At 38.7% G+C, this 15,010-nt stretch overlaps 1 protein-coding gene across 1 annotated transcript in view; it reads right to left on the bottom strand.

Annotated features, from left to right (window-relative positions):
* APBB1IP (amyloid beta (A4) precursor protein-binding, family B, member 1 interacting protein) overlaps nt 1-15,010 on the bottom strand; it is a 46,728-nt gene that overhangs the window by 16,891 nt on the left and 14,827 nt on the right. Inside the window, exons 6-9 of the mRNA XM_010006960.1 lie at nt 14,399-14,520; nt 6,598-6,672; nt 5,687-5,827; nt 2,035-2,145 (exon numbers count right to left, since the gene is read on the bottom strand). Coding sequence (XP_010005262.1) covers nt 2,035-2,145; nt 5,687-5,827; nt 6,598-6,672; nt 14,399-14,520 — 449 coding nt within the window. The remainder of the gene's footprint in view (nt 1-2,034; nt 2,146-5,686; nt 5,828-6,597; nt 6,673-14,398; nt 14,521-15,010) is intronic.

The raw sequence follows: 15,010 nt of genomic DNA, 5'->3' as shown, positions 1-15,010 counted from the left end.
TCTTTCCCTCTGCCCTCAGATCTCTAGATGTACCACATCCTCAGCTCCAACTTCCAAAGGTAAGAGGATATGACAGAACTCATCTCAGGTACATGCCCTCAAAGTGGTAGATAAGAATTCAAATTAATGTACAGAAATGATAAAAAAATTGAACTCTCCATTGCATCACCCTCAGAAAGCCACCCTAAGTGACAGGCTTCTACTTTTGAAACAACAGATTTGAAGATTTCAATACCTGCCCATACTTCCCGACCAACACCAAACACTGCAAGAAGCGGCTGTTAAAAGAAGCCAAATCTGAAACTGAGCTGGTCAGGAATCTACCAAATGCTGACTTATGGGAATTAAACAAAAGAACAACCACTATACCATAATCTATTAATCACTAAGTAGAGTTGCTCAGATATAATGATCTTATCAATATAATGTTTATTCTAGTATACTGCAAACACATTTTAGAAGCATCAGAGCAAACAGTTTTGCTAAGTAGGTTTCATAAATTTATAAGCCTATTACACATAAAGCTTTCCCTTGTAAGCTTTGTAAGAAGAACCTTGTAAACGTTCTTCACGTTTTCCTTCATGTTGATGGTACAGCACAAACATCACACATGCAATACAGCAAGTATTTTGAGTTGTGACTTTTTTTTGTGTCAGTTCTTACTTAAAGCACACCTCTTCTCACAAAAGATGGCAGTAAGTCCAGAAGCTTTTCCTAATCATTGTGAAGTTAAACTCATTGCTACATACGCTTCAAAAATCATGGTCCTGTTTTCATCTAAACAGAATGTGAACAATTTATTAGATTAGTCAGATACTTCTTAGACCAGTCATCTGTTTAGAAAATCAATTTCTGCTGATTTTTAAACCAGCTCCCCCTTTCATTTTTTTATTAGAATTTGTATTTTTCAGAAACAATGCTTACCTGTTAACTTCAGAAGGCTCACCCCTGTTTTACAAAAATGGACAAAGTGGCTTTTGCAGACTATTTTGCAGAGAACTATAATATTAAAACTGCTCATCTGTGTTGATTAGCTACATCTGCTTCAGAAAGTAAGTCTGGGTCTATAAACCACTTCTGCTTGGCCATGTGTAAATTAGGCTTGCAGACATTTTGAAGCTGGACACAAAAGTGCTTTAAGTGTGCAGCTACAAGCAGAAGTGTGGTATTATAAGTGACCTCTGATGTGACTGTTTACTGCACTTTGTTTTCTGAGATGGCAAAATACTGTGTTTTCCAGTAACTTGTTTGCACTGCAGACCTTTAAATAGAGAAGCAGCAGCAAGATTATTTTCTGTTTCGTGCACAGTAGTCCCACTGTATTCCAAAATCTGCATTAACGACATGGCAAGCAAGGCCCAATTACTGCAACCCCAAAGCTTCATTTCTGCTATCTAAACTATGTGCAAGGCATGGGCTTCTTTTCCTTTCCTGAGAGAAATGCAGAACTCCCAGACTGTTTGCAGGGCTATTACCTGGAGAGGCAGCAATGAGATACTCGAGCAGCAGACACGGATTTTCGTGAGTGGATGAACAATGTCTTTTGTCCTTCTGCCACAAACACTTGTAAAATAATATATGCCATCTGAGATGTCTATTCATGCAAGATTTTGAATCTCAGTTCAAAAACTACTCAACAGGTATGACTACATTACAAATAAAAAGTAGGTATACTTTTTAATATATAGTCCATAGTGCTCAGATTGTCAACATTAGCAACTCCCAATCTTCTCAACATACATCTGCCTTGTATGCCATTTGTCCAGATGAATCCAGTCATCTGAATGGTCAGTCACTGGAAGCATATTCAGCCTTGTTTTGAAGACAGCTTTATAGATGCAGTGTAGAGATCTATCACAGGACTAGCAGCTAAGGTTTTAAAGGTATATTTAGAACAATGAAGAAGAAGATCAACATGATTTTGCAGGACATTTTCTGTCTCATCAGGGTACCTCGAACTTCAAACTTAAACATGTCTACGTATAAAAGAAACGGGGTATGACATTTGCAGAACTTATTTTTCTTGTACATTACCTTTAAGACAAAGCAGTGATCTGTAGGTGCCTTGTATTTCACTTTGTGCTGAGAGCCATAGTAAATGTTCATATTCTCAAACTGAACAAAACAGGCCAGATCCCGGGATGTCTGCAAATGGAAACCAGGCACATCAGTGTTAAAAACACCTGAATTTTGATGTGAAATTCATTAATTGGACTTCTTTCAAGTGCATGAATGCCAATGCTTTTTATTTTTTTAGTGTCATGAAGCTGACTGAAGATGTATCTTAAGTGTGTGTATTCTTACACTAATTGGGAAAGGGTCCATACATATTAGAATAATATATAATGTTGTGCAGCATTTTACTCTTGTTCTAGCTTTGCTGTGCTTTATTGCTTTGTGTGGAAATTTTGGCTTATGGCTAACAAGACCAAATCAAACACTATAGGAAGAAATAACTTCAGTAAAATAGATATAGGACTTGCAACCACACCCTTACAATTCTATGTGGAGCTAGAATTCTAAATTGCTTTGGGAGCTGGTTTTTTTTTGGTGTGTATTTAACAGACAAACTCTCATCAGGAAATAGACATGTTTTAGCTATTCTGCTTTGAATTTTCTGAATTTTCCTGGCATCATTCCTTTTCTGTTTATCATAATATTTGCTTGGTCACAACATGTTGCTAAAGTAACAAGGTTTCTGTTGCTGACACACTTCTCAGTGCGGAATTCTGCATACTAAGCATAACTTTTGCAATTCTTTAGTTGAAAATGGTCTTGTCATGCGGTCACTATTGGCTAAATTGAGAAACAGGGAAATTGTGAAAGTAAAAAAAAACACACAAAAAAACCAAACCGCAAACCTCTCTACCCCTAGGAAGGGGGTTATATTTCTGCATATTATGGTTCTTTTATGCTGTTCTCATTCTTCTTGATACTTTCATTACAACAGTCCCTTAAGTTGGGTTTACTGACGAATCGAGTTTGCAAGTTAGATTTGTGGGGTGAGAAAACACTCCATACTGTATGTAGACAGGGCTTCCCTCTCTCCCTTTTCTCCCCCAAAGCTCGTGTCAGGGATTTTGCCATTGACTGCGTGGACCAAGGATTTTCCAACACTAAATTCCTAGACATGCTCAAATCTGTGCAGTATAATGAGATGTTCCTTTCCTTTATGAACCAGGTAATGGCAATTAGGACCAATATGAACACAGTTGTTACCTTCTTTGAATGAACACATTTTTATGCAAGGGACAAAAGAACTTATTGCTAGTATTTCTGCAACATTAGCATAATCAAACAACACAATTAAGAGAAATAAATTATTGTTTCAGCAATTCTCATTCTGTGGTTTTGTGACCCTGCACATTAACAGCATTTTTTTGAATACGATATAAGTAGAATAAGGCTGAAGAAAAAAATTAAGACAGCAGTGCTGACTGCTGCCTGGTTTGTTAACAAACCAGGCATAAGACAGCAGTGCTGACTGGTGCCTGGTTTGTTAACAAAAAAACCCTGAACAACAAAAAAACCAAATGCAAGTGTGTAAAATTATCTGAATGACTCCTTGTATTTTCCACATGTGCAATGTATTTTACAGCCAACATGAAGTGCCAGAGGTATGCTAGACTTCTTACTTTTTTTGTAAGAAGTGAAAACTTTAGTAGACAATCAATTTCAAAACAGCTGCAGCAGCTGAAGATATTATTGTCTGCCAACTGTTTGTTTCTGTACTCCAATGAAAGATCACTCTACACCCAACTGAAGGACTGCAGCAAGGTGCATGTGCACTCTTCATACCACAGTGACAGGGGATGATGAACTCTCATAATTTTAGGGCTCTGACTAAAGAGCATTACTGAGTTCTGCTGCAGTGCTATCATCTTTAGCACTCTGCTCATCTGCCAGAGACTACTGTCTCAATAAAAGACGTGTACCTGAGCCTCAGCTGTTCCAATGCAGAGTCCATTAACTAACTTAGACCACTATTAAACACAGATTTAAGCCAAGAGACTTGACTTCCTCTGGAATGGCTAAGTCATGGACATATGCATCCTTTTGCTGAAGGCAGTTAGAGAAGCAGAAGCAAACAGTTGATTATGGTACAATTTTAAAGATCGGTGACTGTTTCCTAAAGGACTAGATTCAAAGTCCTCAGTCACTGTGAGTGGCTGAGTTGGTAATACAGTGAGTTTGAAGCACCCACATGGTCCCTTAAAATGGCTCCGTATTGGGCAGGTTTGTACACAGACTGCAATGACTAATAGGCTATAAAGTGCTAAACTAAAATGGGTGTTACAAGGTGACTGCATGAGTCCATCCTGAGCAGATGCTTGCAGTCTGTCACCTGAAAAAAGAAAGCACTTTACCCATTTGCACTAGGATGGAAAGTCACTGAAATGGGTATCACTGGATGATGAAAAAAAGCTGGTTAACTATCAGTACATGATTGCCCGGCTTTGGCCCTGTGCTACTGGCCACTCCTGGAGGTAGGCTACAAGAAAATGTCCAAGATGGACTTTTCATTAAACTGTTCTTATATTCATTCTACCTTAAGTGCCTTCCAAATAGCATTCTAGTTCCTAACTGATAGGATGTTGCGTGTGTACAACATGTTTTGAGGACTGAAAACCATTCTCTTAGGGTCAGGTAAAGTCAACTTACATTGCTGTGAAAGCAGCAAGGTAATCTAGGCCTCTGTTTCACTAAGACTTGGTTATAAACACAGGTCACTAGAGCAGCAGCACAGAATTCCTTTACAAGCTATCAGGTTTGGTTTGGTTACGTTTTTTTTTCCTTTGTAATTTAGTAAGGAAATAGCAGAACAGTTAAGTTTCACAGCACAAATCATAACAGTATAGCTCCATTACCAGCACCAAAATTTGTATATATGAAGCATTATCAGAGGTGTAAGTGGCAAACAAAGGGGGTTTCAGAACACAAAGCAAAAAACAAAGCAACAAAACACACAAAAAACCACTGGTCCCAGAACACACCATTCCACCTCATCACTGTGGAAATGAGAAACCAGCACCCTTTTGCGCAACATGTCCAAGACCCCTTTGCTTCTCCAGTGCAGACAATTCAGACTATTTAAATACTTTGCAATACTAAATGTCAGTACATTTGACTCAGTCAGGCAGATGCTTCTTTCTAACTTCTTTCTATACAAAGAGCAGTCTTAAGGAGCCTGAAAAGGCTCAATGCACTGTCTAGGTAAAAGTCCCTGAAGGAAAAAACACCCCCTTTCTGCATGCTGGTTACTGGTGCAGAAAGTCAGCATCAAACTAAGTAAAATTCCACTTTTTTTTGTGATAAGAAATTAAGTTTACTTGAGGACTTCTGAAATATTCTTCCAGAGGGAACCAACATAACAGTGCAGCATTTTGGCAATGTAACACCAGCTGAAGGGTGCTGTGCTGTTTTTCTTGCCCTTTCTGACTTCTGGAGGAGTGCTATTTCATTAATGCTTTTATCTATCCACAGAAATATAAAGGAGAGAAACGTGACAGGATTCAGTGACTACATTCTAATATTTGCACAAGTGGTGTAGTCAAAGTTAAACCAAAAAAAACACAGAACCCTCTCAGATGGACCAGACAGTGCTCTTAAAATATCACCTTGGGAGTTCTTCACTTTCACCTCCATGAATTGTTTTATTGCGAAAAGGATTATTTGGCTTCCTGACCTTGGTTTTTCCTTTGGCTACATACATTCCAGAAGCTCGTAGAATAAAATGACGCCTCTTCCAGGACTTTTTTCCATCTTCTTTTAAATAAAGGGCCCCTTCAAGCTCTGGCACAATGACAGATGTCCCACAGAAGCTTTCCTGTGCAACAAGAATAATAATACACGAAATAAACTGATGTAAGGACAACAGTATTAATAAAGAGCAGAAAAATGCTCCCTTGAAAAATAAAGACATTTGCTGTAACAGTGAACATATGAACATGGGGAATGCAGCTACCAGGAAGATGAACACCTTAGACAGGCAAAGGAAACACTTTCAATGTAATGTGGTAACTTGGCCATGCGATTTGGGTGCTCACACTGGAAAAGAAGGCTCACAAAACCTCCGTTCTCTAAAGGTTCATACAAAAAACAGCAAAAAGTTTTAACTATACATAGATGTGTTCAGTTGAAGTGTTGAAGGCAATAAAAGTGAGAAGTACATCTACTTCCAGTCCACTACTGATCAACTTCACTAACAATATAAAGTCACAAGGGCTGGCCTAAGGGTGTGGCATAGCTGCTTTTTCTATCCATGTTTGGTTAACAGTGCTTTTATTGTTACCATGGCATTACTCTTCATAGAAACACTAAGTAAAAACATCTAATGGCATTTTCTCTAACAACAAAATAATACTCCATCATATAGTTTCTCTGATAGGGGATACAATCTACATTTTTAATAGCAAGCAGCAGATGCAGAGGAAAATCCACATATTAAACCTCAGACACAAAGACATCAACCACCACAGAACTTCCTGTTGTTACACATTTGCCCACAAAGAAATAAACGCTGTTGTTGTAAAGCAGATGCAGATGGAAGCAGAGTTTTGTTGACATTTGAATCATCAACCAAGAAAGTTGGCTTACCTCCAGCAAAGCCTCTTTGTTTTTGTCATTCATTTCTTTGCTTTCATTCTTCCCTTTGTTTGCCAGGTAGAAATTCTGATTAAGACACAAAAGAAATTGATGTTCATTAAAGTCAGCAATACAAGTAACTAGATCACTACAAGCCCATTCAATACTCAAGTCTTTCAGTATTGAGTACCCGAGAGAGCAGATGCAAGAGGATGCTTGTGGACTCTTCTTATAGAAAACTTTAAACACAGCTGCTTGATCATGAGTTTTAAATCTTTATTTTGAATATAATTCAAAAGTAATAAAAAATTACTTTTGCCTATGTATATACAACCTTCCAAAATTTTAAAAACACTGACCTATGTTTTTGGCTGTTTTTCTGGATCAATAGGTTTGACTTTATCAGACTAATTTTCTCCTCTTCCTATATTAATACAGTCTGTATAGAATGTAACATTTTATTGCATGCTGATATACAATGAACACAATGCAATATCAAAAGGCTAGAAAGTTTTTTTCCTAACAGCCTAATTTGCACAATTCATATCTGCCACTCTGGATTTAACTGAGCTCTTAATTTTTAATAAAAGTGCTTATATGCCAAAGCCTTTAACCAAAGTTGCTACTTTCTAATTTCAAACCCCTGCTCATGCTCTGCAACATATTTTTAGGCAATGAAGAAGGTATTAAAAAATCCAGATGAAATCAGAATAAATGATCACTTGGCACACATGCTCAAGCCTACTGAAATAAAAGCCTACACTTTGAAATGACCCTCTGCTTCAGTGACAAAGGGCTGTGAAGCCACAGCTGCCCTCTGAGGATCCAGTGCCTGGCTGACCCTGCAAACACAGATGCAATAGTGCCTCACGCACAGTTACCCATAAAAAAAAATTCCCCACAGCAAAACCAATTTTGCATCCATCTACACTGTACAGATGGACAAAAGGACAGCACCTGGACATAAGTGCAAAATCAGGCAGTGGAAAGATAGCTCAGGAGCATGCTAAGAATTGCGTGCAGGGGCGAGGGAAGTCGTTGCGCTCAACAGCAAGTGTGGCCAGTCAGCAGAGCCTGGCTGCCTGCAGACAGGAAGGCAGCTGGGCTTGAAGGAAGCAGGCAGGTCATGGAGCTATGCCATGCTCCAAGTGGCATTTGGATTCATGGGCTTGAGGCCAGAACCATAACACTCAAAGTTCTCGTGTTTTATAATTTTCTAAACAGAAGTACATGAAGCAGAAGGGTTTGGGTTCAGAATATAACTGATGCATAGGATGGTCTTACTGGTTTTGCTGGCATCATTCAAAAAATCTAAGTTTGCAGGACAAAGGGCATGAAACAAACACCACTGTCTAGGAAACAGGCAAAATAGTAAAACCCCAAACATTTCTGAAAGATAGCTATTAAAAATTACTCCTAATTGTGTAACTCTTCGGCAACTCTCTAGGAAGAAAACTTAGAGTTTATCTGGCTTTTCACATCTCTCAATTTTTTTATGTCTCAAGACAACATATTTACATGTCTAGAACTAAACTGCAACACAAATGCAAACAGTGCCAAAGACAAGTGAGAAGTATATAAACAAAGGAACAGGCTGTTGCTATGAAAGAAGAAACAAACTAGCAGCAAATCTGCCCTGCCAGCATAACCACATTTACAGCAACAAGGTTTATCTGAAGTGAAAACCTGCTCCTCCACTCAACCACATCTTCTTTCTCAAGCAGTGCTGTGAACAGCTGTCTGCCAGAATGCAAGTCTCATAAGCAGAAGGTTTTTGGAGGGGCACCAGGAGAGGAAGGGGAAGAGGTGTGGATGACCTCAAAAACAGTTCTTTAAAGAACTGCTTTCTTAAAAGTTCACGTTTAGTCACACAGGGGACATAAGAAACATGGCCACCTGCAATGTGGCCTGTGTTGATGATATTTCTGTGGTACAAACTTAAGAAAAGAACACTGGACATTCATTACAATAGACAAGTCATGCTAGGAAAAACAGCAGTGTCCTTCCCTAGGAGATGCAGTAGCACATAGCTGGCTCCAGACTACCTGAGCACACTCTTAGTTCACAGATGAAGTCAAGCTAAGGATGATGGCTTTGTGACTACATTTGAAGGCAGTATTCATAGTGGAAAAAAATCCAACCGGCTCAAAACAAAACTCACTTAAAAGTGAGTCCTCAGAATAAACCATACAGTGATGCCTGCCCATGCAGTTAAAAACTATAGGTTTGACTGTGTGACAATGCTTCACCCTTCCCACTGGAGGAAAGAAAACACCAAAACACACACAAAAAACCAACAGAAAACAAGAGCCTGTTCTGAGCAGCTGCAGCCGAGCCATCTGTACATGTGCAACAGCTCTACTTGACAGGGAACACTATCACAAAGCTGCTGGCTTGATGCTGGCACACCCACTTTTGCACTGATGAAGGTATGAAGAGAAACCTCAGAGAGCACTGTTAGGTGGGGCTGGGCATTTCAGATTTTGGGATGGATTTGGAAAGTAGAGGGACACGCAAGCTTTAAGCCTTTTTCTTCTATAGTTCATTATAAAGATGTAATGCAACCCCTAAAATACACAGTGAAGATTGTGAACACCTTACCACTGCCTCAACAAGGCGAGGCTCATCAGCTTTACTGCTGATAGGGAGAGCACTCATCTGGCTCAGTCAGCCTTCAGCGCACTGATAGTAAGAAAACAAAGCTCCTCTGATTACAAGTGATTCACATCCAGGCATCTGGCATTTATTTAGCAGAAACATGGACCACCCTGTACTGACATAATCAATGGTAGAGTCTGTAATGATATCCATGCTGGATCTCTTAGCAATGCAGCTTTTTCATTAGGGAAACAGGGCTCTGTCACCTAAACCGATGTTACACAGATGCACCTGGTCATCTTTCAGCTGTCAACACACATTTCATTTACTCCTTATTACCTGCTTCATGTCTCTGCCCTGAAATCTGGAAGTACATGGTACTTACTGACAGTAACTAAAAACCTGGGGACCAGACTGTACACTGTACTTTTTTTTTCACTGTGTGGTCTCCTATTTTTGATCAGAAACATTCGTCCTATAGGAGGCAAACCACATGTGTCCACAAGAGGTCATTCCAAGTCCAATAGTCAAAGGTCATGATAAAAGGCAAGCTCTTTCCTGTCTTGAGGACACCAGTGGGAAATGCATATTTGGTTTGGGATGTCAGGTCATTTATGGGACAAGATGTGGCTATAGGGCAGCTCTCTGCATATGCCTACACATTTGAGAATTAACTATTTTTACATTCAAAAGGCAACATCTATTTCTTGGTAGAGAGCTGAGCTTATTTAACAGGACAGATTGATCCTCTTGGGCTCACAAAATAAGAAAGCAAACATAGAGGGTTATTTTTACAAATAAAATAATGTGTGCTGGCACACTTTGGGTTTGCTTTGTTTGCACTGTTTGGATTATTTGCTGCAGAGATGAGCAGTCAAGTGTTTCTGCTGACTTACTCCCTGTGTCAACACAGCCCAGACCAGTAAAGCTGACACAAAGCCAGTTGATCTCCCATGCCATTCTGCCTGACTCAGGCTAACATAGAGCTAGTTGCAGTTTCAACAAGTATTTGTAGGTAGGTATGACATCCTTAAGAGACAGCACTGCCCTCTGTGCTTATGCGTGACAGTGGCAAAACTAGCTGATGACCCATCTATGGCTTTACATTAGCAGGGAAATCCATACGCAAAAAAAGAAAATCCTGTAAAGATTTTATAGCCAGCTTAAGTTTATTTGTAGTTTGTACTGTAAAGTACCACTAGTCTTTGCATGCAACCTTTCCACTGAGGGATAGAGGCACCTCCTTTTGTGTGGAAAAGCAGGTAAAAAAATTCTGACTGTTATCTCTCTCCACTGTATAACCCTCAGACAGTGGAAGACAGAAGGTGTTTTCGACAGTTTCAAAAACCATCTCTAGTAAATCCCTTAAAAAAATGCACATTAAGGATGATGGCTTTGTGACTACATTTGAAGGCAGTATTCATAGTGGAAAAAAATCCAACCGGAAGATTGGAAGATACTTATAATTGCTTTGAAGATCATAAATGTAAATAAATAAATAAAGCTAAAGGCAAAGCTCTTTTGAAGCCCCAAAAATTGATTTTCAACTCCGTTTATTTGCTTTTATAATGTTTGAAGAAATTACTAGAGATGACCTTTCATGCCTTGAAGATGATGGTCTTCCTCATCAAAAAAGGGGGAACATGGAACAAATAAAAGCCAAAGATAAGCCTGGGTGCAGCTAACAGCAAAGCACTTAAGTCACCTGCAAAATGGTTCAAATGTGAACAGACACTCTGTCAGAAAGAAAAGAATAAGGCAGAAAAACAAAAGTATTTATTGTAGTAGCATCTTTAACTTGAAAATATATCATGGTCTGAGATACACAATTATAGAGAATTTAAGATTACTAAACAGTGAGAGTGTAGTGAGAGAGTATAGTATAGTACACTTTTCTTTTCTCACTTCTATCTCTTTGTGCATTTGCCAGCACCCTCAACAATCAGGTTCCCTGCCACCCTTTTCTGTTTCCTTCATTACGTAATGGTGGAGACAAAAGAAAAATACTTGATTCATAAGGGTGGCTAAAGTGGTGAAAAACACCTCATGGATACTAGCCCAATTTAATTGACTTCAAAATAAATAGTCAGGTGTGATTTTAGCTGTCTTGTCATGAAAGACATTGCAAACTCTTATTCCACCTCCTTCTCACACTGTTTAGTACTCTTGTTTTTCCTAAAAAATAAAACACCTGTTCAGTGTATGGGTTCTCCATTGGAGGGCACAGCTCTTGCTTACATATGAGAGAGCAGAAGCATAAAATACTCACTGTACAAATTATCATTAATTTTCATAAACTGTCAAAAAATAACTTACAAAACAAAAACAATCAACCAAACAAAAAACCCCACGTGCACCTAGTGTCACCTGCGCTGCTGAATTTACCGTTTGTTTGTATCAGCAGAAGAGAAACATGGGAAATCAAAATCTATGTAAGCAAAATCAAATATAGTGTTATAAGAGCATTACCAGCATTTAGTCAGAAATTTTGATTCAGCTGCCCCTTACAGATAACACTGTTTACATGATGCAAAAGCATTTCCTACAATTGTCTTTTTTTAGATCTCTTGACTGACAATTATATTTTTCTCTTTTTTTGAAAAGAGGTGTTGAGATCTGACAGCCTTTCCTTTCAAGAGTCAAGCACAGCATCACTCAACTGCATGACAAAGCATCACCCTTCCCATTTCATAAAGGTTTTCTTTATTTGCACATGTACCAATATGTATTTTCATTTCACTTTTTAGTCATAGACTTGTGACACTCCATCTGTGTAGATGAGTCACTGATGCCATTCATGGAACAGTCTTTTACTTTGAGTTCCCTGCAGGGTAAATTATATCACATTGAGAAAAGGGCTGAAGCGTGCCTGTCATCTTAAGGAGGGGGAGACTACTGAGGATTTTGCAGATGCTTTTTCTAAAATGTATTTCAAACACTTTAAAAAAATGTTTTTAGAAACAAAGCTGCAGAAAAAGTATCAGAGTGTACTGCATGAAAAGAATGACAATCTTCAAAAAACAGACTGGCATTAGCTGAGCAGTAGGCTCCTAGCAAACACATAGGGGAAAAATCCTGCATTTCAAAACTCAATTCCTCCTTACAAAATTAAACACATTTAATTAATTGTAGTTTAATCTATACCAGGTATATAACTCATTCACAGAAAGAAACAATATTGGCATAGGTAACAGACCTTCTCCAGAGGACCACTTGTTTTAGCAATGCATCTGGACATGTTTATAATACGATTTTTTTAGGGATTTCATTGCATCAAATCTCTGTAGTGAAAATTTTGTATTGTTAATTTGTCTCAGAATAAATTGTAGACACCTGGTCACCTTTGGAACTTACCTTTTTTTTCCCTGAAAAATATCTGCAAGCTACAAAACCATGAGACCTCCACAGGCAACCTCTGACAAAATGAGCACTATAGACCAACAAAGAATCCAACTGCTGCTGCATTAGCACCACTGGCTGTGTCAAAAAAAAAAACCACTCTGCAATTTCTGTACTTACAAAATGAGTTTATCAGGCAATCTTGACTGAGCTAGAAGGAGGAGGATGAATACACTGAGAACACAGTACCAGAGCACTGGATTTCAGTTTCCCATTGTTTATAACATAATTTCTGTAAATAGTTAAGTAATCACACACCCTGTACCTCATTTCTACTTGGTTTCCTCTTGAAGGACTTCACTCCAGATCATGTATGTCACCATGTTTCAGTACCTAGCGTGAGCTCTGCCTGTACAATACTAACAATTTTCTGATTGCCAAAAAGACAAGCCACCACTATGACTGTATTACTGTGCTTGTTTCACAATGTTTGAATTTACTAAGCCTGACAGCTGGTTAGACGTTACTACTAGCAAAATATTTCTGTAGTGTGATAGCCACAACTGATGCAGTTTCCTTAAGCTGTTCAATTTAGAGGTTACTGCAGAGAGGCTGAGGTTCAAGGACTGCAGACACATCCAGATCAAGCTCAGCATGTCCTGAGATGGGAGGACAGAGCTACTCTTATTCTGGTTTTGGTGTAGGTCATGTTTATTTCTGAAATTCATTGCAATCAAAATGCTCAAAATCTTAATTAAAAATTACTTCCTGTAGGAGTTTCCCAGCCTCGCTCTAAGACACCTGCCCAAAGAATGCTTACCAGTGTACAAATCACATGTACAATCAAACCTCTGCTTCTAGATATGTTTATGTGCAGTGGAAAGCATGACATCTTGAGTCACCATGTATGCTTTACTTCCAAACTTGGCTTCACTCTTTTGTATACAAATCAACATCAATCCACGTACACTGCAGGGTAAGTTTTCTTTCCCTGACTGTGGATACTGGTTATGTCAATGAAGAAAACTTCCTCTCTGTGGGTTTTATTTGAAACACTTGCTCATTCTAAAAAAACCAAACTTCCTAATGAGCAGCTTGGTGAAATTTGCTGCCAAATTATATATTTGACTCTTTTTTTCAGCAATGCTAAATTGCTCATTTTTCTCTTGCTGCTCTCAGGAACAAACCAGATGCTCAATGAGCTAACAGACTGCTGAGAAGGGAAAAGATTGAGTGACCCAGAATACATTGACTGTATGTGCAAGAGTGTTTGTAAATACAGTTTTGACCATGTACCACTACAAATCATTTGTGTATACACTTATTCTAAATAATTTTATGCAATAGTGTGCAGAACCTCTTTTCTACAATGTTAGTTTGCATGTTACCATTCTTCCAATTCTTCTCCCCAGTCTAAATGAGATTCAGATAAACTCTGTATTTCTGTAGAATTAGGTAGTATTCAGCACACCTTTTATGACGTTTCATGTACAACCGGCAAAAACTGGTCCTTCAAGGAAATGTTGACTTTCACCAGTAGGAAAAGTGGGGAAATTGTAGTAATGGCCAGGTTTTTACAGCTGTGCCATCTCAATCCAGTTCTGAGAGCTGTACCCAAGCAACAGTTTGCACCAGTGGAGAACTATATGCTTCATTTTTTACCACTGTAGACTTTAAGTAGTATCAGAAAAGAACACAAAGCACTAATTTTCAAATCCTTGCATTTGATACTCTGGGATTTTTTTTGCAAAAGTACAAGTTTTCTATTCTCTAATTCCAAACTGACAGAGCTGAAAGCGAATTAATAATGCAATAGGCAGCATACTGATTACATGACATAATTTTAGACTGTTATCCAACTACCATGTTGGCTTACCTGGGGATTTTTAAATACATCATATTTTTCACTTTTTTCCAAAAACAGAATCTTATTCTCAGTGTCTCGAGTCCAGGCCGATAAGACTTCAACAACATTTTCATGGTCTTCAAAAAACCTTTCTGGAGAGACAGAAAAGGCAATGTAAGACACTCAAACGCTCTCCCCTCTCCTGAGGCTGCAGACATTCCTGTGGAAGAATGTAATCATTATCTGATGTTTGCTGAGAGCTGGACAACCCAGCAGTATTTTCCACCGCATAGAAGAGAGCAAAACCACACAGAAATAGTGTCATATGGGAGGGCAAATCAGCTACAGAAGATGCTTTATGTAGCTCTGGCATGCTCCTGGATGCCTCCTGTATCTGTGTACTGGTGTCTGCACAGGCCAAGACTGCAAAGCACGAAAACGGTGACCCACTACGAGCTGATGGTTACACCCATGGCTCACCACATCTTTCTGCTTTTGTTTGCTTATGTTTTTTTAATGTTTGCAGTCTGATTGTGAGGGATTATATATTCACTTTGGCTGCTGAATTGAGAAAAATCAGTAAAAACATTTCCTTGTATCTTATTGGAACAAATAAAAATGAGCTTTTTTTTGTCAGCAGGA

Source organism: Chaetura pelagica, unplaced genomic scaffold (assembly GCF_000747805.2).
Source record: "Chaetura pelagica isolate M959 unplaced genomic scaffold, ChaPel_1.0 scaffold17, whole genome shotgun sequence".
Lineage (NCBI taxonomy): Eukaryota > Metazoa > Chordata > Aves > Apodiformes > Apodidae > Chaetura > Chaetura pelagica.
The sequence above is the reverse complement of the archived record's forward strand: the minus strand, read 5'-3'. Positions and strand labels throughout refer to the sequence as shown.